The sequence below is a fragment of the Brachypodium distachyon genome, chromosome 4 (assembly GCF_000005505.3).
Source record: "Brachypodium distachyon strain Bd21 chromosome 4, Brachypodium_distachyon_v3.0, whole genome shotgun sequence".
NCBI lineage: Eukaryota > Viridiplantae > Streptophyta > Magnoliopsida > Poales > Poaceae > Brachypodium > Brachypodium distachyon.
The window spans coordinates 31,809,069-31,835,447 of record NC_016134.3 but is presented as its reverse complement, the minus strand read 5'-3'; the positions used below and the strand labels follow the sequence as shown (position 1 = coordinate 31,835,447).

General features: G+C 43.5%; 2 protein-coding genes, 1 long non-coding RNA gene and 1 pseudogene across 5 annotated transcripts; 2 read left to right on the top strand and 2 right to left on the bottom strand.

Annotated features, from left to right (window-relative positions):
* Positions 1-2,782: 2,782 nt before the first annotated feature.
* On the top strand, positions 2,783-4,194 carry LOC100824233 (sufE-like protein 1, chloroplastic/mitochondrial). The gene has a single exon (XM_003577863.4). It carries the CDS (start codon positions 2,852-2,854, stop codon positions 3,935-3,937), a length of 1,086 nt encoding a protein of 361 aa, XP_003577911.1. The 5' UTR covers positions 2,783-2,851; the 3' UTR covers positions 3,938-4,194.
* A 6,413-nt stretch (positions 4,195-10,607) lies between these two features.
* LOC112272443 lies at positions 10,608-13,470 on the top strand. The gene is made up of 2 exons (XR_002966213.1): positions 10,608-11,009; positions 12,937-13,470. It is a non-coding gene; the product is annotated as an uncharacterized LOC112272443 (long non-coding RNA).
* Positions 13,471-14,420: 950 nt separating this feature from the next.
* Positions 14,421-20,669, bottom strand: LOC100823924 (vacuolar protein sorting-associated protein 32 homolog 2). Of its 3 annotated transcripts, none has more exons than XM_010239691.3 (8): positions 20,483-20,669; positions 20,063-20,176; positions 19,836-19,935; positions 19,209-19,294; positions 19,032-19,123; positions 18,820-18,934; positions 18,547-18,742; positions 14,421-14,775 (listed from the first exon to the last, which is right to left on the bottom strand). In XM_010239691.3, the coding sequence occupies exons 2-7, from the start codon at positions 20,138-20,140 to the stop codon at positions 18,551-18,553; spliced, it is 663 nt and encodes a 220-aa protein (XP_010237993.2). In that variant the 5' UTR covers positions 20,141-20,176; positions 20,483-20,669; the 3' UTR covers positions 14,421-14,775; positions 18,547-18,550. The 3 variants fall into 3 exon arrangements, with proteins under 3 accessions (XP_010237993.2, XP_003577910.1, XP_010237994.1); XM_003577862.3 differs by having other exon boundaries at positions 20,063-20,148; positions 20,483-20,625; XM_010239692.3 differs by lacking the exon at positions 20,483-20,669 and adding an exon at positions 20,358-20,379 and having other exon boundaries at positions 20,063-20,148.
* A 696-nt stretch (positions 20,670-21,365) lies between these two features.
* Positions 21,366-25,134, bottom strand: LOC100842272 (annotated as a pseudogene).
* Between the last annotated feature and the right edge of the window lie 1,245 nt (positions 25,135-26,379).

The following is a 26,379-nucleotide window of genomic DNA, read 5'->3' as shown; positions in this document are numbered from 1 at the left end:
AGAAACACTCTATATGGCACATCTAAGACCCTAACACCAGGCTTTAGACTGCACAAAGTAGCAAAGATAGAAAGCACCAGGAGGAGGCGAAGGGTGAAGATAGGCCAGCAGGAGAGCACGATTCAAGTTTTCTTCTCCTCTCACTAACACGAGGTAAAACTTTGAAATAGGGACACTGGGGGTTAACATCTTGAGTTTATGATTGCTTGCTTCTGTTCAGTTACTGTTTTTCGTGGGGAGTAGAAGAAATCAGAAAATTGTGCATCGCCCTAGTGTTTACTTTTAGGGTGTGTTTGGTTGGGCGGCCACGTTGGCGGTTGCCACACGGAGATCATGGTGGTGCAGGCGTCGGACAGCAGCAGCGCATTGAGAGGGAGGGGGCGGCGTGTGGAGTGACACAGAAGGAAGGGGTAGGTAGGGTTATCTGGTGAGAATGTGAGATGGAGGGGGAACGTGCGAGAGGAAGGAAATTTATCCGCCTAGGACGTACGAACAATTGAACACTAAAGAGGAAACCACATCTATATACATGCAAGTTTTCATATAAAAACAATAAGTTTGGTGCTCCGTGGGGAAAAAAAACGTTCAACACTGAGAAGTTACTTTTTCGTAGCATTGATTTGCTTTTTGTTTAGGAGTAAAACATAAACATGAACACTATTTTTTTTCTCCCAAATGATTCAACTTTTTGTTTTCTATTTTTGACTTTAGGGGTAATTTTCTTTTTTTCAACGCCTATGTCATGTGCAATCAAAATGCCTCTTTAGGCAAGTTAAGTCCTATGCCTCTTTGGGATTTGTGATCTATTTTTAGGTTTGTCTAGATTAGGGTTTGTGATATGTTTTTAGGTTTGTCTCTAGTCATTGTTCCATTTCATGAAGCATGCAAAAAAGGAGGTCATAATCATGGTCTCAAGTCAAGAGTAATAAAATTGTCAACGTTTGTCATTGCTACGAAGTGGTGAGGTCGGGTTTACCTCGGTTTTGGTGGCATGCAGTTTTGGTTTTGTTTCTCAAGATTCAACCCTATCTCGGAGACACTCACCTAGGCATCGATATAAATTCCGGAAAATTTATGCAAGCACAAGAGGACGTGGCCAGTTAGCAGGATGGTTGTACATGGACCAAAGACTCATGATGCCTTCGTCACTGACTTCTTCGGGAAACTGATCCCCGTGGATTTTAATGTCGACAACTTACCGTCTGTAGGCAACAACGGTTGACTCTGATACCAGAGCAACGGTACGCCACTGGACTTAGGACGGTGAAATAAGGCAGTTTTTCTTGTTTTTGTTAAGGGTTTTGGAGTTGTTTTAAATGATACATGTACCATGTTGTTGCGGCCTTTCTTTTGCGAGAACGGGCCAGGCTTCGTCATGCTAAAAGAGGTTTATCACCAAGTCTAGGGTGCAGAGATTTAGAGCATCTCTAGCAGTTACCGAATACAATGTTGATCCGAATAAAATCCGCCACTTTAAGGATTCAGGGGGAAAAAACGGACCCGAATAGATACCGACAAGGGGAACTAAACTGATAAATCTTTTCAAGGATCCGATCTCGCTTGAGGAAAATCAAATATACTCGGATCCAATATCGGGTGGGCGGGGAACCAAAACACACTACTCATCGTTGGCAGGACGGAAATTTCGCCTGCGCGCCCGAGCTGCACACTCGCCATCGCCACCGCCGATCTACTCGGCCGAGCTTCGACCGGCCAACCCCACCGCCAAAAGTCCGGCATGGAGTATCCCCAAAGCGTTCTACACCGCTTCGACAACGGCTCTCAGTGGCGGCATCCCTCCGGTGGCTCACTTTCCTCCAGTGGTTTCCGAAGGAGCCTTTCCGCCGTCATCGGCAACCCGATGTTGGCAGCCCAGGGCAACCAAATGTTTCATGCCCCTGCCCCAGCCGACGCCAATGGCACCTAAGAAAGGGGCATTCCACCAATTGGATGATGATGAGGAAGAAGCACCGAAGGGTGGTCGTAACATCAAGAGGCCGGATGGAAAGAAAGAGAAGGAGAATATGAAGAACCAAGCCGAGTCCTCAAGTTCAAAGGGAAAGTTCGATGAGTTGATCAAGTCAAAAGAGATCGCTTCGGCCGCCAAATTGGAGCTCAAGAAGATCAATGTTGATAAGAAGCATGAACAAAAATTGCAAAAGTGGCAGACGGTTCGTGAGGTGGAGGCACAGAGGACAACGCTCGAACAAGAGCAAATCAAAATCGAAGTGCGCAAACGGCAATTGAGGATGAGAAGGCGGCAACGCTAGTGCTTGCGGAGGAGAATAGGGTGATGGTCATGGATCCGAGTGGCGGTGATCCACTTGCAAGGGAGTGGTGGGAGATGAGCAGACAGGAGATTGTCCAGCGTCGACGCGAAGCTGTTGCGGAGAAGAGGGCAGCCGCCGCAGCACACGCAACAACAGAAGCAGCCGCCACATCAGCCGAAGATGGAGCTCAGATGGCGATGAATGGTGATGGCCAAGGCGACGAAATCAATCTAAACAATGTTTGTATTATGTTGCGCAAACTTTGATTCATCACGCGCACATATTTTTGCGAACTATCTATTGTCGGTTTTTATCCGTCGAATCGTAGATTTGTTTTTCGATAAAGGACTTTTATGGGTTTGCATGGACTCCATGCTCCGTTTGCGGGTTCCGTTCTGGTCGGGTAAAAATGAAGAAAAAAACACGTGGCCTAAATATGAAGATAAACTTTTGATGCGTCCGTCGTCCTGAGAACAAAACCAGCCGACTATCCATTTTCCAAAAATAGCCCGAAGAAAAGCTCAACCCAAACTTTGATTCCCCAATCACCATCTTCTCCCCCGTGCCCCGAGCCCCCGACCATGGCGTCCGCGGCCGCCACCTCCACCCCCCTCCGTCTCGTTTCCTCCGCACGCCTTTCCAAGCCCCTCCTATCCAAGCCCCACCTCCTCACCGTCTCCTCCCCCGTCTCCTTCCAGCGCCTCACCGCCAGGTCCTCCGCCTCCCCGACCCCCTCCACCTCCCCTTCCACCTCCGGCTCCGTCGACCCGGCGCAGCTTCCCCCTGCGCTCCGGGACATCATCGCGCTCTTCCAGTCCGTGCCTGATGAGCGCACCCGCTACAAGCAGCTCCTCGCCTACGCCGCCCGGCTGCCGCCCATGGACCCGACGCTCAAAACCGACGCCAACCGCGTTAGGGGTTGCGTCTCCCAGGTCTGGGTACACGCCGCGCCGGAGGTGGACGCGCCGGGCTGCGTCAGGTTCCAGGCCGACTCGGACGCGCAGCTCACCAAGGGCCTCGCGGCGTTGCTGGTGCTCGGGCTCTCAGGCGCGCCCGCCAGGGACGTGGCGATGGTGCCGGTGGAATTCATCGAGATGATTGGGATCAGGCAGAGCCTCTCACCGTCCAGGAACAGCGGACTGCTCAATATGATTAATCTCATGAAGCTCAAGGCACTGGAAATTGCTGCAGGTGGTGACGCAGCGGGCAAGGAGGGGACTGGCGGCCAAGAAATCCATCAGGTGGTTGCTCAACTGCGTGCCGTGGAGAAGGAAGAGCCTCAATTTTCGGCTTTTGGTGCACAAGAACACGAGACTTCACAGACGGAAAGGCCTGAGGAGGAACAATTTCCAGACGAACCATCTGCTGTGGTACATGGAAATGGCAGCCTTGGGATGGGGAGGAAGGAAAGGATAAGGGAGAGTTTGGAGACCGGGCTTTCACCTGTGGAACTCGAGATTGAGGACATTTCACATCTCCACAAGGGGCATGCTGGGGTGGCAGGTAGCAGTGGAGAGACACATTTCAATGTGCGGGTGGTGTCCAAGGAGTTTGAGGGGAAGAGCATGCTCAAGAGACACAGGGCTGTGTATGATCTCCTGCAGGATGAGCTGAAGAGCGGGCTGCATGCTCTGTCCATTCATGCAAAGACACCATCTGAAGTCTAGGTACTGCATACACATTAGGTTCATCTCTGCCCCTATATTGTTTTTATGGAAAGCTCTTTTGGTGACACATTGTATGCTTTGCTAGAATAGTGCTTCTCACTTGCTGAGAAGTCTCCTTTTACAATTCTCAATCGCATATGATATTTTCTTGTGTCAGCAGCAGAAGATGGTTTGCTGAATATACTAAAACAGAATTTTAATTCTTCATTCACAAACTTGCTGGATGCTAAATAATGTATGTGCAATGGTTGTCTTCACTACCCAATTACTCCTGCATAACATTCGCATTGCATGACTGTAGTTCTCTGAGGTCGATTGAGTACTATTATGTAAATCAGAAGCATAAATCAATTCAACTAGTACCTTGGGCACAGCTCCTCCTCAATACCCTAGCCTGAAAAACAGATGTATTGGTTGGTATTCTAGCTGTAACTGATTAACCAAGTCTCATGCAGTTTAAGTTTGAAATTTAAAATTAACCACGGCAGAATCTGTTTATCCTTAGTGGTTGTTATCTGTATTAGTGGACACCGTGTCCAACAGGTGCCCTGTGCAAATTTTGTCCAGCCACAAATTACATTCCTTTTATTTGGACTATGTGGAAATTGTGCTTAACGGTAATAAATTTTGGAGCTCTTACAAGTCAGCCTTGCAAGTCAAAACTCAGAAACACGGGTAGGTCCGTTGCCTGCACAAGACAATCTCAGCTACCGCTTTGAATGAATGGGAATGGGCTTGATGGCTCTGAAGACTTTCATTGAAAGTGAGTGAAACACAAAGGGATCTCTTGAAGTAGCAAAGGATGAGCGTTGTGTCGCTAAGAGCATCTCCACTCGTCTTCCCTATATTTCATCCGGCGCATGGCCATATGGGGAGGCGCCGGCGCAACAATTCATTTGGGGTGGAACCAGCACCCAGCCGCACCCCCAAACATCGCTCCCCCAAATTTGGTTTGTCTCACTGATAGTGGTGGCACGCGCTGCTTTTCAGCTTCAGCCGGCGCCCCCGCTAGGCCCCCCGTGAGTAGGGAGTGGATTGGGGGCGCCGGCTAAATTCTTGGACCACGCCGGCTACTTTTTGGATTTAGGGGAGTGGACTGGGTGGGTTTTTCAGCGCCGGCGCCCCCATTTAGCGTTTGGGGGGGCCTTTAGGGGGGCCGGCTTGAGATGCTCTAAAGCGCATGTGTTTTCTTATTGGTAATTTCTAGTGTTGTGATTTTCCCCTGTGCTGCCTATTAGTACTAGTGGAGTAGGATTGGCATGTGATACTGAACCTATAGTCGGTGGAACCTTTCACTCAATATTCAAATGTACAGTTGAGCATCTGAGGCTGTATCAATCAAAGAACTCAACTTAAGGAATTGAGAACTGTGTAGTCTTTCTTATCCAGTCCTGTACTATAACTATCTTGAGAACAATTCATAACCCCTATCGAGCACTAGTTGCCCAGTATTCCAGTAGCATAACTGAAATTCCTGCATCAACCTCTGAGGCGAATGTCGCCTATTGGGCCATTTGAGTGGATCTGCCAAACTATCTTGGACGATTGCAATTCCATGAAATTATTAGCCAGCACTTCCTTACACCTTATTAAATTGGGTTATAGCTTTTTTTTCACTCATCCATATTAAGTGTCTCAGATTTAGTACAATGGTTGTACCAAATCTGAGACACTTATTATGGATAGGAGGGAGTATTTTATTGTATAGGGAGAACATACTGGAATGTTCAGTGTCTCACAGTGCATGTCTTTTGCCAGTTTGTCTGCTGGTAATGGCAAATTGATTTCCAGTTTATACACGCCTTTTTCACTATGATAGGAAACAAAGAAGTATTGACAGAGTATCAGCTTGGGAGCAAAATTATTTTGAGTGCCTTTCACTGAAATTGTAGCCCTATAATCTGGCATCCTTACTAACGCATTAATGTGACTGCTGCTGTATTTTGGCATTTTTTGTGTTGGCCTTTCTTGAACTACTTTTGTCATTATTGCATATTAATTCTTCCATGAAAGCCACTGGCAGACTGAGACACTGAACAGATAAAGTACTAACATGATTGTCCAATATTGCTACCTGATTTTCTTGGCTTTGATTTGAAGCAAATCTGCTCTTCGCAATGTATTGTCTTCACTTTCTAGCAGCTTCTCATGTAACTGAACAGATAAAAGTGCTAACATGATTGTCCAATATTGCTACCTAATTTTCATGGCGGTAAAGATGTTTCTCCTTGTGATGTGGCACCTGTCCAATATTAAGCGGTACTGTATATTTAGACATGTACTGTTCGATAAGATTTTTTTGCCTTCAATTTTGGTTAGTTTTTATCTCTTTTCAATTGTCATTTTTGGTCGCCTGAAATTGCTGATGCTACTGAAATTTCACATGAAAATTGTTTTGCCCTTTGATATTGTGTCCGTCTCTTGCTCCAGATTGTCACACTGACGAATTAGTTGTCCTTTTCATTACATTTTCTTATTTTCTTTATAAAATTCGAAACAGAGAAAAAGCTTTCTCATTTATTTATTTTTGAGAAACAGCTTTCTCATTTTATTGATTAAGAAAAGGTTGGATCAAATTTACACCAGCGGGAAGGCCTAAGGAAGGAGAAAACAAAAACCTACTGTTGGCTTCAAAACGCCGTTCAAGTGCTTACCGCCCGCAGTCTTCCCATTTTTAGCTTCAGACTTTAGCTTAGCGATGATGATCGGCATGTAGCGCTGAGCATTGGTTTGCTCGGTTGGATTAATGCAGGTTACGTGGGTTTTGCGGCTTCAGTTTCGTGGGTGGGGAAATAACGGTTTGGATGGGTTCAGATGTGTTGGCAGGTTGGTAATTCGTGGGTGGGTTGGCTTGTGTTGGATGGGTTCGTGGGTTCACACGGCGCAAGGGAGAGGGGCGTGATCGGGGAAAGAGAGGAGGTGGGGCCACAATCGGGGTGAAAAGAGATGAGAACTAGAGAGAAAAGAGAGACAGCATGAAGGATATTAGGAGAAAGGGATAAGAATGGAAGGCGACAAGGGAGAGTAGTTGGGGTCAACCGAAATTAACTCTGGCAAAAATCGTCTGCGCGGCCTCTTAAAGGTGGCTAGGCACAAAAAAGGTAATTTGTATCTTTTAGTGCCATATTAAAAAAGGTAATTTGTATCTTTTAGTGCCATATTTTACGATAGTACTTATATGAATAACATTTAATAAATAAATTTTAAGAACTATGAAATCTAGTACAGTAGAAAAATCTCTTGTCATTCTTCTAAAAAGATCATCTCTTAGTTAAAAGAAAGGCCGATACATTTTCCGTTCCTTCCTTCCATCATCAGTTAAGAATAATTGTACACACTCTAATATATGGGAGTAAAGATAACATAACTCCACCACTCCACCTGACTACAAAGCACAAATGCCCACACGTAACTATGTGACGAGGTGGACATATGCATTCTTTTGGTCCTCTCTCTTCCACATCATCTCTTAGTATGTTATTTTATATCTTCTTTTTCCTATCAGGTCCATTGTCATCCTCTTTCTTAGCCTTGGCACCTGTGTCTTGGTGCTCTCTTGCAGAAGTAACCGTACCCTACTTTTCCTCAACCTCTTTTTTCCACATCAGTTTGGAGCAAAGTTCCTACTTTTCCTCAAACTCTTTCTTCCACATCAGTTTGGAGCAAAGTTACCTCAGAGTCTTGGTTTTCCTTTTGGAAATATAGACATAGATCTCTAGTGCCTTGTAGGTAGCGAAATACTTGCTTGACTCCCACCCAATGGCGTTTTGTTGGAGCTGCGTTGTGTCTAGCTAGTAAATTTACCGCAAAGGCAATATCTGGCCGGGTGCAATTTGCTAGGTACATTAATGCCCCAATAACACTAAGATATTGGAACTCAGGTCCCAAAATTTCCTCTCCATCACCTTTTAGTTTGAATGGATCTTTCTCTACGTCTAGAGATCGAACTACCATAGGGGTTTTGCATGGATAGGATTTGTCCATGTTAAATTTGTCCAAGATTTTCTGAATATATGTAACTTGGTGAACCAATATTTCTGAGGGAAGGTGCTCAAGTTGTAAACCTAAGCAGAACTTGGTTTTACCCAAATCTTTCATTTCAAATTCCATAATTAGGTGATTGTATGTATCACCAAACTTCTTGATGTATACACTTGGACAATCATCATTGTTTGAGTAGTCCTTCAGTGAAAGAAACTCATTTAGTCAGCTGTACCAATTTGCCAGACTATGTTGATAAGCCATATAGTGACTTATTAAGGTTTACACTATTCATGTTGCATCTTTCGTGTGCATTTGGAAATTGGGATTCCTCGAGAAACCTATATGTCCAAAATAAGTGACTCATAAAGATATGTTGTCACTAGGTCTATCAATTGCATAAATAGACGATTTAGAACTGCCATTGAAATATGTTATCGAAAAATGATTTCATGCATATATGGAGAATTGGTTTCGGGTATCTGCGTGAACCCTAGTGCTACAAGCCTCGCTCTTGAATTTCACCACCTCGTTATTTTCATTTTGTTACGGAAGAAAAAATTGGTGTAGGTATTACTTTCGCGGATACCTTCCTTTTTATTGAGCGAAGCTAATTCTACTTGTATTTCATCCTTCGATTGAATTTAGTCCGAGTGCTTACACACTATGCCATGGCCATGGTCTTTGGACCAGGATCATTCGGGAGGTCGTTGCAATTATAGTGCATAAATGTATGTCGACAATTTGTAGGCTTTTTTGATGATTCTCCAAAATCTAGATATTTGTGCATGGTTCGGTGTGTTGATCAGACACACATGAGATCATCGTATAGACGATTATGTACCCATGATGACTATTCGCAATTTCCCAATGCGGTCAAGTATAGGTATTCCGATGTCCCAGTCATTGTGTGCACTATTGAGTTGGGTTTGTGGAGGTTTCCCTTCCACTAGGCGTATACCCATTTGGTATCTATCAACGTGAAGTTGAATTGCATTTACTGATTTTTGAGAGTATATTCAGAAGTTTTCTTCGTTGCTTGCGAGGAGCTGAATCATGTAGTGTGGCCATACTTCTCCCCCTCATGTATTGAATGGGGAGTTGAGTGGTTTTTTATTGGTACCTCCACTCTTTCAGGCACATTAGTTATATGATGAGTATGGCAGATTATTTGCAATGTGTTGCAACTGAATGATTTTCTGAACTAGAGGTTCAGATCCTTGAGTACATGGATTTGAGGAGAAAATGTGTTGGACATTCATATTAATTTCCTGGAATTCTTTCTGGTACTTGAAATCTTCCCCTAATGCCTAGAAATGCTCCTCGGTGATATAGACAGTGTACTAGCCATGAATAACTCCCCCTGATTGGGGTTTGAGGTATTTGTAAGTGACTAAAAATACAGTTAATCCTCACATAGATCCCAAATATATGAGGGGCCATTGATGTACGCTGGGGTGTGATATTAGTATTTAACCGAATAATCGCAGATGGGAAATCTTTGGTAGATGTCCACGTATAAATAGGATAGGGGAATTATTATGATATGCAGTTATTCGCTTATGAATTAAGTCAGTAGCGTGTAAAACTGCATGACCTAACATGAGGTTGGTAAGTGCCAATTCATTAGTAAAAATCATGTGTAATGAGCTATATCCTTTGATCAGATATTCAAATCACACCATTCTGAGTTTGGACATAGTGTTGAGCTTCAACCCCCCAAAACCATGCAATAATCATTGAAATCATGTAAGGAGAATTCTGCAACAATGTCAATTCGAATTGATTTAATTCGATATTCACGATTATGAGCTTGTAGTTTACTACATTGGATCATTATTTAGCATATACATGGTTTTGTGTGGATAGAAGACACACGTGAGACATCGTGTAGAAACATGAAATACAGGGAAAGTCCAGACCATGGTTGTATGCAGCCACAATTATCACTTTGAATATGATCAAGAAATTTGAGTGGTTTTGCTGTATTTTGAGATATGAAGGTCCCAAAGTTAGCTTTCATGTAGCACAATTAGTGCACTTGGAATCTGAATATTGAGGAAATTTAGCAGTATTTAAACCATGACCAATGGATTGGAATTGCTAGTAATTTTCCACATCATCCCTAATCCGGGGTGACAATGCTGACTATGCCACATTTGGAATGTAGTGTCATTCTGAAAAATTACCTTATACGCAACATTTGCTACGGGTGTGGTGTATGTATAGTACAATCTGGACGATAAAGAAAAGATTTTTTTCAAGAATTTGTTTGCCATATCCGTTATTTTCGTTAGAATGAGAAATTCCAATTGTTGTCATCGTGGGTTTCTATATGAATCCCATTTGGACGGATATCCCTATAACTTATTAAAGTATAGAGTTCATGGAGCCGCTGTCCACTAGGCAAAATTCTTCATCCATTTTGGATTGACTCCCGTAGAAAACTATATATTGAAAATGAAAAACTTTAATAGAAATTCTTAATAGGTATATAGAATACATACAAACTTTATGTAAGTATCAATGTGATGAAACATTCGGGCTTTTCTGCAAATCTGGCCTTGGTGCCTGTGGAGAGGGCGTCCTGGGCCTGTGCAGCGTCCTGGGCCTGGGCCTTGCTGGCCTTTCGGCCGGCCCAGGTCGGGGGGAACAGGGGAGATCGAAAGGGGGTTAGAGGGGGGATCGATGCAGTTAGGTTTTCCCTACGTACGACGGCGCAATCCATCGTCCCGATCTCGTTCCTGCCTCCTCTCCCCGATCCCTTCTGCTGCTGCTTGCCACCACGTGCCGTCGCCCACCACCAAGCGCCACCGCGCGTAGAGAGAGGATGGGAGGCAGAGGGCCCCGATCGCTTCTGTTGCTGCCGGCGGCGGTCTCCCGTGCGCAGGAGCGGCGCCCGATGGGGTCGGAGGCAACGGCCTTGCCCAAGGCGGCGCGCTGATCGGAGTTGGAGGAGGAGCCGCACCCTCGGGTCACCCGTGTGGATCCAGTGGCGCCGAGGCCACCATGGTCGAGGGGTCCAGCGGCGACGAGACCGTCGAGGTCCTGCGGTCCAGCGGTGACGAGGGTTCCAGGGGCGTCGGCCAAGGTGAGTTCGCCGGCGGCGAAGTGGTCCGTGGTGCAGGAACTCGAAGAGATCGGGCAGATCGTAGATCGCCATCTTCTTACCTTCTTCTCTGTTCCTACTTTGTTCTTGCCTATTCTCCTTCTTGATTTGCTCTGTGATGGTAGAACTACGTGCGTGATAGTGTTGGGAAATGAACGAATGAGAATAGATCTGTGTGTTTTTCATTTACTGTGTTCATATATATACAGGGAAGAGATCTAAATATTTGACATTCGCGTCCCAATTTGGGACGCGAGCGGTTACATGTTAACTGTCGTAGTAACTATTAATTAACTAATAATTAATCATATACTAATTAATCTTAACAATATGAATATGATTCGTTGATCTCCTCTCCAAGGCTTTCTAAGTTCTAACTGCCACCTGATCCCCTTTCTAGGGCTCATGATTTGCAAGCAATCTTCGGCAGCATGCGGAACAAATCGATTCGAGCTGCACATATTCTTTTCTATTCTCTGTCCATTACTCTTTCCTTTCTGGGGGACGCTAGGCGTCGGCCGGCTGATCCCGCGCGCGGATCAGCCGGCTCGACAGCCGTGCGATGGGAGTATGGCACCCATCGGACGTACGTGGTTAGGCGAGTACGCGCCCTGTTTGGTTGGTGCCCCTTAAAAAGCCTGATCAATTAATCACGTACTTATCCTGGTAGCTGGCTAATAATACTACACCTTGGTGCTATCCGTGTGAGTATACGCTCGTGTCTTGGCGTGACATGCATGCACTATATGTAGCGTTTCCTTCTAATATATATCCATGGTTAATACTGGACTTCATTATTGTACAAAATCTCATCAAACAATTGTTGCAACATTTTTCTCAACTATTGTAGTGTTTCAAACACTCATGCAACAATTTTTTTAACAAATTCTCAATAGTTGCGAAAAAAAATCTTGAGAAAATGAGTTGCAGCATATGTTACGTCTAATCATCGCAACATCAAACTCTGTCATGTAACTTTTTATGTACATTTATAACATCGTTACAACATTGGTCTTTACAACATATGTGGCATTGCCGCGACCCACGACCGACCAGGGCTGTTGTGATGGGTGGACCCGCGGATGGCGATGCTGCGACCTGCTGCCAGGGCTGCTGCGACGAGCGGCCGGCGATGCTGCACCCTGCGACTGGAGGTGCTGCGAGCTGCCGCCAGAGCTGCTTCGATGACTGGCCGGTGCGAGTCTGCGACCGGAGGTGCTGGGATGACCGGCCGGCGATGCTGCGAGTCTGCGACGACCGACCTGCCATGCTGTGACCCGCGACCGGAGGTGCTCGGATTACCGGCCAGCCATGCTGCGACCCGCGACCGAAGGTGCTGCGACAACCAGCTGGCCCTGCTGCGACCCGAGAACGGAAGTGCTGCGACGACTGGCCGGTGTAAAGGACGGGCAGCTGCTCCGACGGAGGAAGACTGGGCGGCTGGTCACGGCGGCAGGTTCTTCAGAAGAACGAGTGACATGGTCGCGGCCGCGGGGCTGCAGGGGCGTTCCTTCTGCTGTTGGAGGTGGTCAGCTGCGGCAGCACGGCAGCAGCAGGCGACACGGCAGTACATCTTGCGCCCGCGCCGGCAGCATCAGCAGTCGAGCAGCATTACACCAGCTAGCGTGCGGCGCAGGAGCATGCATGCGGGGCAGAGGCGGCAGCATTAATTCAGCTCAGGCGTGGGAATGGCCGCGTGATCAAATCTGATCGGACGGCTAATCACGCGGCCGATGCAAAGCAACGATCAGTCGGGCGATGGAAATCGTTTTCCTTTCTTTTGAGAGCAAAAGACTCCTCTTTATTAATCACCTGATAGAATTGTTAAATCTTTAAGTAAACTCCCCGGTTCCTGTCCTTATGGCTATTCGTTGATTCCTAATCACAGGCATTTGAAACAAATATGCAGGTAGGCTTGGACATGCCAACTTTCACTCTGTTCCATAACTACGTAAGGGCGTTTTGTTTTGCTGCATGACTGCATTTTACCAAAGCCTGTCTAGTTGATATTTTGTTCCTCAAGGTGTGGCTACCCCCTTTTTCAGATTTGAGGTAGCATGGGAATTATATGCTACTGGCTGATCCACTTGGTTATGTACTTATGTTATAAAGCCAATAGTTGTTACACACAGAGAGAATGGACGAAGAGATGGCCGCAGGTATAGCAGAATGAAGTATCTGCTAGACCGCTGGGGAATTGACAAGTTTCGAGCTGAAGTTAAAAAAATATTATGGAAAGGCTGAAGTCCTCAAATCTGACAGTTGGGATCGATTCCACCAATAGCAGTGAGTGGTCAGATTTCTTCGAACTTGATTAGTACATTATTTCCTTTGTTATCCCTCAGCCATGTACAAGACTTTTTCTGAAATGGCTGATGCTACTTGCTTCTTTCTGATCCTCGATTGAACTGAATGAAATTGTTCCTTGCATTGCATTTTTTTATAGTTGACTTCAGTAATCGATAGTATCAGTACTTCAAATAAGAATACTTGTTCTGTATGATATTTGATTAAATTTGGCAATTAATCCTTGTGACAATGCATATATAATTGGCTTCAAGGTTGATATTTATATCCTAAGGAATTTTCGTAAAAGGTTCCTATGAAATGTAGTGCAAAGAAATCCTTAGGAAAAAATCCTATAGGATTCAATCCTACAAATCAAACAAACAATATATAGGAAAGATTCTTAAGGATAAATCCTTTGAAAATCTTCCACAATTTCTATGAAATCCTTTGAATCAAAGAGGCCTAAAAAAACCGTGGCAACGCACGGGCACTGTACTAATACTGGTCTCTCTCCTGCTTTTCATTTTTATTCTCTTCTTTCTCCTAGTGGACCCACACGCCATCCTCTATTTATTTATTTTACCCGTGCACAAGCTGCTACTTATGCAAGTAATAACTGGTACTATCTATTTTCAGTACTAGTACCTACTTTTTTGTTGAGAATTGGATCAGTACCTGCTTAGTAAGCTCCTATTGGATGTTCTTATGGCAAGGTCTCCTCTAATAACCGAGCCCTCTCAGATTCAGATCCTCCTTCCATGGACCACGTGTTAAGAACGGAGTTCTTGTTGTCAGTACAGATATAAGGCCCTTCTCAGGTTTGGACATCAGAGAGCACACAACGGTCTCTCCGGCATGGCCTTTATCTTCTGTGGTTTTGGCCTAGCTGCGGCCTTTTGGCTTGCTCATGTGCGTGCTCCATCAACAACCAAAGATCAAAGTGACTTACCTAGTGCAGGAATCCTTAAAAAAACATTTTGCATTGCATGGAAACCAGTCATTTCACCAGTGAACGGGTTATGACAATTCTAACACCAGAAGTGAGATCAACCTCACATACTATCAAGAAAGGAAGATCAGCAAAACCTTTACATACTGAAGCAGTATGGAAAATAGAAATGGCTCCACCAAGGCATCAATTGTGAACCCTAGGATTTATCGGTTGCAACTTGTTTTACAAGGCTCCACATAATATGGGACAATGCAAAATAGATGTGTCGCAAACAATGAGCATTGCACGAGGACTTAAATGGAGCCAACATGAACTGAAAATTCTGACTATGGAACACAGACCTTCAATCAAACAAGTAAACTAAGGATTGGGGCAGCCTTTTCCTGCGTCGCCAAATATATCCCCCAAGATTATACACACACGGGTAAATATATGTGTGGCTGGACTCACTTGCGACATCGTAGCATACCACCAATCATTTGTACATTTCACCTCTTAACTGGCAACCTGCATGTTTTCCATTGACATCAAAACAGATCGTGTGATTAAAAAACAAAGATAACAAGGAGACAGATAAAGATACAGAATATCTACAATGAAATATACATGCAGATTAAATCCTCTAAAAATTCTACCACTGTTATCTAAACGCAATAAAACAAGTTCTACAAAACCAGACAAAAGCAAATAAGTCAATTGCCCAAAAGGATTGCTACTGTTTGATTATTTTTAATAAAATTCTAGTTTTTTTGTCAACTGGCATGGGCACACACAGCCAGTGTCAAAACAGGTTTCCGTTTATAGCCGCGGGTGCGTGAAAATTTAAATCTTTTAAGACCTTAGAGCCTAACAGAAATACACCAAGTTCTCTGTTCTTGAGTTTCCGAACAGAACATGCTGAGACACATGATTGAACATGACTATCAGTCAAAGTACTACCCAATTGATCCCGAGTGGCTGTTTCCTAACAGAACATGCATGCCAAGCTTGTTTTTCACACGGTTGATCTGATGGCCAACTCTTTATGGAGCTAGTTGCCAAACATTTACCCCTCTGCCCTCCAATAGATGTCATGACAGAACATGGACAGTAATATACATGGAAAAGTTATGTTATAAGACTTTAACCACTAATATATACATGCAAAAGTTACGTTTGATTTGGAAAATATAAATACGAGTAACTGATTTCCTAAAGTGTTTGGTTGCTAGAACACTGTGGAATGTAATGAAACCATTCCAGATTTGAGAACGGTTCTTGCATTTGCCTAGAATATATGAAACTGGAATGGAACCATTTGGTTCCTCGAAATGGAACATTTCCCTAGTATATGCACCATCTCATTCCTCAAAAATAGTAGGAATCAGTTGGTTCCAACCGGAACCAATTATCAAACTTTGGTTCTTAGAACATTGAAAACTAAAACGGTTCTATTCCGTTCCTATAGAAATAGAACCGTTCCATTCCATTCCACCTCGCTCTGGAACCAAAACACTACCAGCAGAAGTACTTACAAATCATCAGTTCTAATAATTTTCAGTAACATTTAACCAGAGAAGCTAGCAGTCATAGCCTCATAGGTGTTGTCATGATTGTTCGATGCCAAAAGCAGAGGTAAAAGAAAATGGAGGGCTAGTAAAACCAAAAGCGAAAGAGCACTCATACATCAAACACCTCTGCTCTTTTTGGCCGATAAACACCTCTTTCTCTTGGCTTCTAGAACATGGTCTTAACAGTTCAAAGCCATAAAACTCAAATTAATAAGATCGCATGGGCTAATCCTGTTATTGTACATAATGTATCCTGACCATTAAGGCCAAACCTAAAAAATCAAAATAGGTCGCACAGGAAATGCCGAAATGGAGGGAGTGCCAAGCAGATGAGGCGGACGTCGTGCGTCAATGTAGAGGTTTGCAGTGGCAAGTTACAGGGCAGGAGAGAGGTAGAGGGAGAACACAGGTAGGGAAGAAGACGCTGACGTGACTAAACTTACCCACATGGCACATACATTGCGATTTCAGATGATTTAGAGAGTCCATGGGGAAAAACATAGCAGTCTAATGCTAACAAGGTATGATACTCAAGATGCACACGTGCTATTCCAATACCAAAATGCACAAAAGAAATCAATCAAGGACTGTGCTATCCAGTGCACGTTCGGTCACAGGTGCAGCCCAGCAGAGCGCGGCCCAGCAGATCATTTGTTCCTACGCACTGCTAGAAGAACGTGGCCCAAGTGCAGTCCGGCCTAGCCCAGTTCAGCAACGTGAGTGGCCTGGCCTTTGGCCCACGTTGCTTTAGTTTTTTCTTCTAAATTAGACATATTTTTGCAGCTTATGAAATTTTGATCGATCTAAAATGTATAAAATTCATCGATACTCCAAGAAATGTAGCATCTAGTATATGTCACAAAGTCATGCTTGCTTGTTTAATCGTGCCCATTTGTCGATTTACCATGACATGTTTGCCCGTTTATCTGTATACTTGCTCACTTATATATGCCTACTTACTAGATTGTCCACGTCTACTTGTCGGTTTAATTGTAGCTGCTTACTGGATTAAATGTGCATATTTACCAGGTTAAATACCCATATTTACCAGGTTAATTGTTCCTACTTACCAGGTTAACCGAGCCTTCTTACCAGGTTAACAACGCATAGTTAGCAGGTTACCTGTACCTACTTACCGGGTTAACGACACATGGTTACCAGGTTAACCGGGCTACTTACCAGGTTAATCGCACATGGTTATTGGGTTAATGTCCATATCTATCAGGTGAACCGTGCCTTCTTACCAGGTAACAACACATCGTTACCAGGTTAACCGTACCTACTTACCGGGTTAACGACACATGGTTAACAGGTTAACCAACCTACTTACCAGGTTACTCACACATGTTACCAGGTTCAATGTCCATATTTACCAGGTTAATTGTTTCTTCTTGCCAGGTTATCATGCCTTCTTACCAGGTTAACAACACATAGTTATCAGGTTAACCGTACCTACTTACCGGGTTAACGGTACATTGTTACTGGGTTAAATCCACATAATTACGGGGTAACCTTAGACCAAACCAACATGCCATCCGAGGACCAAAACAATATGACGACTAGTACCAAATAACATTGCAACTAGGTTTAACAGAAACGACCCGTGTTAAAGCGACAAGCTACACTGCACCAATACATGGATACAGACACAGCGCCACACATACCGGAACAATCATACGGGAATACGGAAAAATATATAAATACTTTTTAAAATACCATGTATGAATTTTAACACATGATAGAAAAGAAGAAGCAAAGTAAGTACAGAAAACAATGCCTAGCAGCAGCATCTAGCAGTACACAACACACACTGCCTTAAACAAATATAAAAAATAGCCGTTGTAGCCTGTAGGTAGCACTAGCCTGCTTGCCTGGCCTAATCTCAAAAAAAGGAGAAAAAAACAGCGCTGCATGCAGGTTGCAATTCGCAAGAGAAAAGAACAGAGAGACAAGAGAAGGAATTTGGTGAGGGAGATTGGGAGAGAGCAACAGCTGGCTGGTCGGAGAGGTGAGGACGAGGCTCTGCCACTGGCCCTGCCCCGGCTCTGCTCCGCTGCCGCCGCTGCATGCCCGCCCTCCGCTCCGCCACCGCCGCTGCCCGGGCTCTGCTCCGCCGGCGCTGCCTCTGTTGCCCGTGGGAGGGGAACCAGAGAGAGGAACAGGTACGAAGAAATCGAGACGACGATATCGGGATGGCAAGGGGCGGACGCACTACAGCCATTCAGTGGCCAGCCCGAATCTCCATGAGCGCCGCACAGGAGCGCAGCGGTGGGCACGTCCCCTCATTAGATTTCGCGATCAATCAAATAGTGTGGTTATTAGCAGTTTACTGCAGGAGTCACAATAAATTTAAAAGGAATCCACACAAATAGCCAAGCTCAGTCTCTAGTCTTTCTTGCGACCTCACCTCACAACATGCATGATTCAAGGCTGTGTAGAACTTTCGAAGAGCCGGAGGGGTTAACAGTCGAAGTTAGCCATGGCAGAAACCACACCGCACCTCCCGCGAGAGTCCAGCGAGGGTAAAGTGGATTTTTTTCTAAATCTTTTATGCTATATATAATAGAATTAGTTATTGACTGGATCTTATGCAGCACATTAAGAAATATGCAACACATAATATTTAGATCTCAATTAACAAAATCAGCAATCAGTTAACAAATGTTAGTTGGACGAGCGGAAGAGCATGATAAATTACAGAAAATTAAAGACAGGGTAAATCAATAACCTGATCACAATGCCATTTCAGCTTGCAGAGCAGCAAGCTCATCCTCCTCAGCTGACGCTTTCTGTGGAGCAAGGTGAGGTCGCGGCCTGTTGGCTGGAATCTGTACTGGATGAATAGGTGGAGCTGCAACTGGTTCCAGTAGTTGAGATTCCAACTCTGCTCCCTCCAATTCTTCCAACTCCGCTTCTAGTTCATCCTGTCAATTTTTCATAGCAATAGGTATTAAGTGAATAGGATCCCAAAATTATACATCTTAAATGGCTAGTTACTTACCTCGTCGAAATCAGCAGATGCTCCAAGAGGAGCTGACAAAGCATCTTGTATTTGTTTCATGTTCTCAGTCTGTTCATTAATTTCATCCATAGTCTTATCAACATCATCAATATTTCTGCAGGGCCAAGGAAATTAGTCAATTTAAAACCAGAATTACATGAAATAATTAGAGGAACAAACCTAAATTAAAATAGAATAATAATGATACTCACGTTGCTTTTTGCATTGCCTTCATAGCTTTTGCGCCAGTCCTCAACGCATCAACAGTCTCAGTCGTAGCTTTAGCTGCTTCTAACATGATCATCTAGATAACAAGATCAATATGGTAAACATACACTGTATGCAAGGAACATGAAAAAAATAAAGCTAACTCAGAACTAGGAGTTAACCTGATCATGGATTCTCAACTGAAAATTCCCAAGCTGCTCAATTTGTTGCTCATAAAGTTTTTTCCTCTTCAAAGCTTGGATAGCCGCTGATGAAAAACAGAAATTAGTTGACACCAAACATTGTTGCAATTATGTATGATATCCTAACTCTATTCTAATTTACATAAAAACCAACAAGGGTACATCACAATCTAAGGTAATCAACATTAGCTCAACTGAAAGAAAGTAACAAATATGCCACATTAAGCATCATCAGGGCTTCAAGTGAAACGATAGTACAGGTTGCTTGGCATTAACCCAAGGCATCTTACATGACATATCATACAATGCAGAAACATCCCAGCCTTGATATTATACCGATGATCTTAACAATGAGAAGAATAAGTGAATAACAACTGTATCTCAAATTTAAACATAATCGTTGAACGAGCGCAGCAAGCACGAAAGAAGATAAAAGTAAAATGGATGCAAGAATAGGATGCATGTGCTCTCAAGATTGGCAGTGTGGCATGTGTATGAAAGAAGTTGATTCCCATTTTAGATGTATGTGCTTTGGAAGGAAAAGATGCCTCCAATCAACATATGACAAGAGTAGATTACAGGTTGCACTAAGGGGATTAACCATACCTCTTTTATTCTTAGCTTTTGAGAACTCCTTGGCCCTCTCAAGCTCGGCAGCTGCATTTTTCTCCAACACTTTCTCTTTCTTCTCCAGCATATCAAGAGTCTAAATGAACATTAAGGATTTAAGAACTTCTCATAGTTAATAACACAGGCATAAGAAAGAGTCAAATTTATGATTGTAGCACTAGCATTAACAAATATAAGGAAAACAAGAAGAATAAATACCTCACCTCGTTTAACTTATCTAAAGTGGCCAACGCGCCGGCGTTGGCTTGCTCCTTGGGCTTCCCGAATAGCCTGTTGAACATGGTGGCACCTGTAATATGGACTCGGAACCTGTGAGGCTAAAGAACAAGAGGTATCTTCACTCAACTATAAGCTCAAAACATCTGGAGAGCAAGATAGGGTGGAAAATAGTTTTCGAACTCTATAATGTCAAATATAATACAGAATCCAAGAGGAGGAATTCACTTGGATCCGCACGGGCGGAGGAACCAGTAGGGCAAGGTAGGGCGGCCGCCCTACCTTGATTTTTGCCTCGGTTACGGATTGGGGAAGATTATGAAACGGGGAGCTAAAGGGCGGAATCCGTTCGTGGGGTGATGGGAGGAGAAACGGTCGGAAGCGAGAGAATCGAAGGGGAGATCAACCTGCGGTGGAGGAGCTCGCACGAGGAGGAAGACGATGGGCGCTCGGCAGCGGGATGGGTGGCGGCGCTCGGCAGAGGAGGAAGAAGACAGGAGCGAGGTGGCTGGGTCGCTCGGCACAGGGAGGGATTGGGAGGGATCGATGAGATTCCCTCGCAATCTCGGCCGGCCGAACGACGCATTGTGTCTTGCGTATCGCGTTGGACGCCGAAGGTACATGTGACGTGTTTGTGTGCGAATACACGATCGACAAGGTCCCTGCCTCTCCTGGACTTCATCATCGAGCACAGCAGCGGCAGCCCCTGTAGGCCTATGGTGATGATGTTAAGGATTATGGGTTCTGCATAGAGTTTCAGGTCCTGGAGGTGAATCAGAGGAGAGTTGATTGGAGGTTTGGTTTTAGGTGTCTTGATGATGAGCCTCGGAATTTTCAGAGTTTCACCGCTCATCGTTAACATGTGTTTCTTTGTCAATTTGGAAACAAGAATAGTCCATGGATATTGTGAAGACCGCGTTTCTCATTCATTTGGGTTGATTCAACGATGGCAGTGAGAGAGCTATCGTTGTTGATCCCCAAATGCGATGGACCATAAAATTTCAAACTGAGCTCGGTGTTGCACCCTACAGATCTACAGCTCGGTTCCCCTCAACTTCTTGTGCACATGCCCACACGATTGTCAGGAGAGTCGCTGCTCTACGGCTGGCTTGCACATTCGAGACCTTCGAAGACTTGACGTGTAGTTGTGTCTGTATCAGCCTTCTCAACTGACCCGCCATCAGACTCCAGTTGTTGTCTTCACCGTTTTTGGATTGTTTTTCGTTATTATTGTAATCTTAGCTACGCAAGGAAGCACGTGTAACCCGCGTTTAGTTGATATATCCTTGTTTACGGAAAAAAAAGGAAACTTATATTCTTGTTAATATCCTTTCTAGAATCTTGCGAACTGTCTCGAATCGTAACAGCCTCTCCTTCCGTAGGGGTTCGAAGGACCAATTCCATGCCCCTTTGCACCGTCCACTTTCCTCATCTTTCTGTGTTTAGATGCACTATACTGTCCAGGTCCAGATTGACTTTAGGAGGGTTCTTGAAACAGAAAGATGCAGCAACTTTCTGAAAGACATCAATGAATTAGACACAGCCACCCAACCAAAAAAAAGAATACTATACTTAAAAAACAGATAATTTGCATTTTGCATTCATTGTGTGCTTGGCAACATCAAATATTAATATTAAAGATAATAGCTACAGCAAAGATAAATGCACACAAAACAAGGTCTAAGAAATAAATTCACAATTATGTACCTTGAGATCAAGTTGATGGACATAAAAAATGTCTTTCATAGAATGTGAGTTGTACGCCAAAAGGTAGGACCTGTAGGCTTCCTTCGCAGACTGGTTTAGGAAGTAATTCCCCCCGACAATGTTCTCCTGCTCCAAAACTCAAGTTAAATACACATTAAAACAAAAAGACTGAATTGAAAAAGAGACAACTCACAAGTTGTGATTGCGATTTTGGCACATGCTTTTCACCGAAAACATATTCAGTCAGAGAAATATTGGCTGCCTGCAGGCAAACATTGAATGTGTTACTCCGACTATACAATTATCATTACTATTTGGAGAATCATAATTGGAGATGAAAAAAATCCTAAAAACATACTAAACATATAATTATACAACAATACTCCGAAGCATTCCCTTCCACAACTATTTTGACCATATACTAAGAGGTTCCTATTAATATATAGGGAGAAGAGAGGGAAGGGGACATTACCTGCAGGTAAATAAGCAACTTCAGTTCTTCCGGTAGCAAGAACAATAATGCACTTCCTTTGCCTTTGTCGCCTCGGGCAGTACGACCAACCCTGTGAATGTAATCCTACAAATTAAATTCCAATGTAAGTTAGCAAATTTAAGAAATTAGATAACTTACTTATTTAGGAAGGTTCAGAACCACTTACCTTTGGGTCATCTGGAGGATCAAATTGCAAAATATAGTCCTAAACAAGACAAACGATCCTTAAGTTACTAAGGGGTACAGAAAGAAGTGGTAAAATTATAGTCCTAAACAAGACAAATGATCCTTAGGTTACTGAGGGGTACAGAAAGAAGTGGTACAAATTTAAAAACACAGGTCAGAACCTTACCACATCAGGAATATCGAGCCCACGAGCTGCCACGTTTGTGCATAATAAGATGCCATTTTTCTCCTTCAAAAATTGGAAGAAGGTACTAGTTCGCTTCTGCTGCCCGTGGATATCATAACACCATATCCCAAGGAAATTTAGAAATTCTGCATGGAACTTGACTGAGCTACAGGATGAAAAGAACACCTTGACCTTCACATCCTCCTTCCTTGGTGTATCCTACGCTGCATCCTTCTATGGAATGCATACAGAACCAGAAACCTTTTCTCGCTAGGAATGACACAGTAACCCTGCTGCAAGCCCTCAACAGTAGGCTGTAAGAGCATCAAAATTATTTCTCATACAAAATAAACTAAAAAACTTTAAAATACAGTTGGAACAGCATGGTGAAGCAGTCCACACCTTTAATTTAGAATCATCAACTCTAACATAAACAAGTTTCCTTTGTCTTTCTTCATTTTGCCCAAACGTAAAATTCGCGAATTCAACAACCTGTCGGATCAAAACACAGAGGCAATAAGCAATGGCACAGACACAAAAATAGGGACAAGATTGATATGCTAATCCTTTAACTTTTTGAGTCTGTGTTGCAGAAAAAAGAACAGTCTGCCTATCCTGCATATGATGCATAACAAACTGAGCACTAAATACAGTAATCGCAGTACAAAAGTTAAATGCATATGAAATGAAGTTGTCAGATTATTACATACCCGAGGGAGTCGTTTAAATATTTGTTTCATATCCTCTTCAAAATTTTGCTCAAGTATGCGATCAGCTTCATCAATTATAAGGCACTGCAACATACAACAAGTCATGTCAAAAAAAGGGTACATGTAGGTCAGTAATTACATCCACTGCTTTAAGCAGCAATTTTCATGAAATTCAATGTCATTTTCCTGAGAAACATGACCATTGAACATGAGCCAGCAAGCCTGGACTTGTCCATGGGGCAGCCCAGCGCAGCTAACTAGATTGCATTTGCCAAGCTATGAGTGGGCAGCACAATCGATTTCACCCCAGCCAGACAATATATTTACAGTGCAATTATATATTGGTTTCATTAGAAGCGAAATTTAGTATTAATGACAGACAGATATGGGATAAAAAAATTATCTACAGATTCAAGACTTCTACAATTTCCCACTTAATTCGTTTTACACAAAATAAAATATAATACAACGCTAAACAGGACCCATTGAACATGAGCCAGACACAATCGATTCCGCCCCTGCCCAACAATATTTTGTGTAATTATTTATTCATTTCATCAGAAAACAAGTATTCATGACAGATATGGAAGAAAAAAAATTATCTGCAGAAGCAACAATTCTACTCATGGCAACTAGTTCCCAATTCGTTTTACAAAATAATAACAATATACCCCATGGGCTTAAAAACCCACATAATGGCTATTTAATGTGATAATTAAAATATGCACACTATTTCAACAAAAAAATGATAGTAGCCAGAATGTCTTTACCTTTAGCCTTTTGTAGTTGAAACTAGTAGTATTTCGCAGATGATCCAGAAGCCTGCCTGGAGTTGCAACTAAGAGATTGATCCCTTTCACAAGTTGATTGGCTTCATTTCTCATGTTAGTGCCACCAATTACATAAGCAAGAGTTTGTGAGTGATACTTCATTAATTCCTTGGCAACATTGTGTGTCTAGCACAAAAGAATCAACAAAACACATAATTAGGGAAAGAGGGATTTCAGCAAACATCCAACATTTAGATACATGACATAGAACAACTGTCTCTTTTATGCATTATATTTACGCAGCATTATCTCAGAAAAGGATCTAATCTTATCTCAGTTGGTATATCTGATTTTGATTGTTTCATTCAAAGCAAGTTGAATAGTCACAAAACATGTAAAATGGAATTAAAGATTAATACACCTGGATAGCAAGCTCCCTTGTTGGGCAGACTACAATAACTCCAGTTCCGTTCCTTGGCATGAAGCACGCTTTGTGCAGCAGTTCAATTGCTGGTATAAGGAAGGCAAGGGTCTTCCCCGAGCCAGTTTTTGCTGAACCCAGCACATCGTTTCCTAGCATAAGATTCGGCATTGATCTAGCTTGAATCTGCAATCGTCATGAAAAGAAGCATGCATACATACATGCCATTATGGCGACGCCAACAAAATCAAACAGCGAAGCAAAGAGCAGATGAGCACACGTACGTAACGCAATCATTCGCACAAATATTCAATTATATATGTAATTGCACCGAGAACGCAAGTACATATAAAAAAAACCGATGCAATTGCAACTATATAAGAGAATGAACTCGGTGAGGTGGGTGTAGTTCATCTCTCTGATCGCCTTGGCAGTGAGGTCAGATATGTAGAGGTCTGAGAAGAGTTTGCTAGTCAGAATCCCTCCACCATTATTGCCCTTGTTCACCTTTTTTGCGATCTTGTCCTTGTCTTCCATCCCCATCTCATCCTCGTCCCGCTTCCTCTTGCGAATCTCCTCATTTTCATGTGTATTTTTCTTCTCCATCATATGCGTGCGCGCGGGCGGTGGCGGCGGCGGGTCGCTAGGGTTGCAATTGCGGTGGTTACGCCTCGCGCTCTCAGCGCTCTGCCTCTTTGAGTCTCCTGCCGGTGGGATTGGTGTTATGGCGGTTCATTTCGCGAGAGCTTACGTACCTGTTGGCTTACCGTGGACTTTTTTTTTCTTTTTAAAGTATGTAATTTCTCGGTTAAACAAAGAATGTCTCAACTTTAACGAAATTTGAATACATCTATACACTAAGTTTTGTCTAGATACATCCAAATTTTGACAAACTTTAGACATCTTTTGTTGAAGTATGATTGTTTGTAATTCTGTTGGAACTTTCTTCTACTGCTTGATCATTTGATAAGTGAAATCTGTACTGCATGCATCCATCATGACAAAACGATCAGACAACAATCCATGCATGCATCGTCTGGCTTTCATTAATTTGGATGAATTGTGCAATGATTAGGGGCAAAACCTCTCATTATATTATATAGTGCAGCAGGTTTTCTTGCTAAAGTTATCAGCTTCTCAAAATCTAATCATTTGTTTCTCATTTTGTGTGCTTGCAAATGGTAGAATCGGTTAGGCAGTGACCATTTGTGCATTCATCCCATATTAAATGACAAATATTACATGTATCTAGACGCTTTTTGAGTATAGATACACCCATATTTGGGCAAATTTGAGACACTTAATATGGAACGGAGGAAGTACCAGATTGTTGAGTGTTCCACGTGCTCCACGGCAACAAGGGCGTAGCACCCAAGGTGGCAATATGGAGCGACAACGCCTACATCCACCAGCGGGGCTACATTGAAGCTAGGGGGCCAACACACACACACCCCCCCCCCCCCCCAAAAAAAAGCCTTTTCTTCATGCTCTGTCACTGCCATACATCATCGGTTTCACGTGAACAACAAAAGGGAGTTGTTCCAGCTCAGCAAAACGGGAACCAAGATCAAGCTCGTCGACGACAAACCGGTGATGGCAGGCTAGGCTTCGATGGCAACTACAATACGCTAGTCGGCAGTGTCGACAACCTGCCGACCCTGAACCTCAACAAGTTTGGCAGCTGCATGCCACGCTCTGCAACAAGAAGGGTGGTACTCTCTGTATATGTCGACAACGAAAAAGAACTCCGCGCCGATACGGTAAATGAAGGTTGGAGCGAGCAACTGGTATCCACCAGAAGGATGCCACGTACATCAAGAAGTTGGGTGACTTATTCCGCGTTGCTCGACT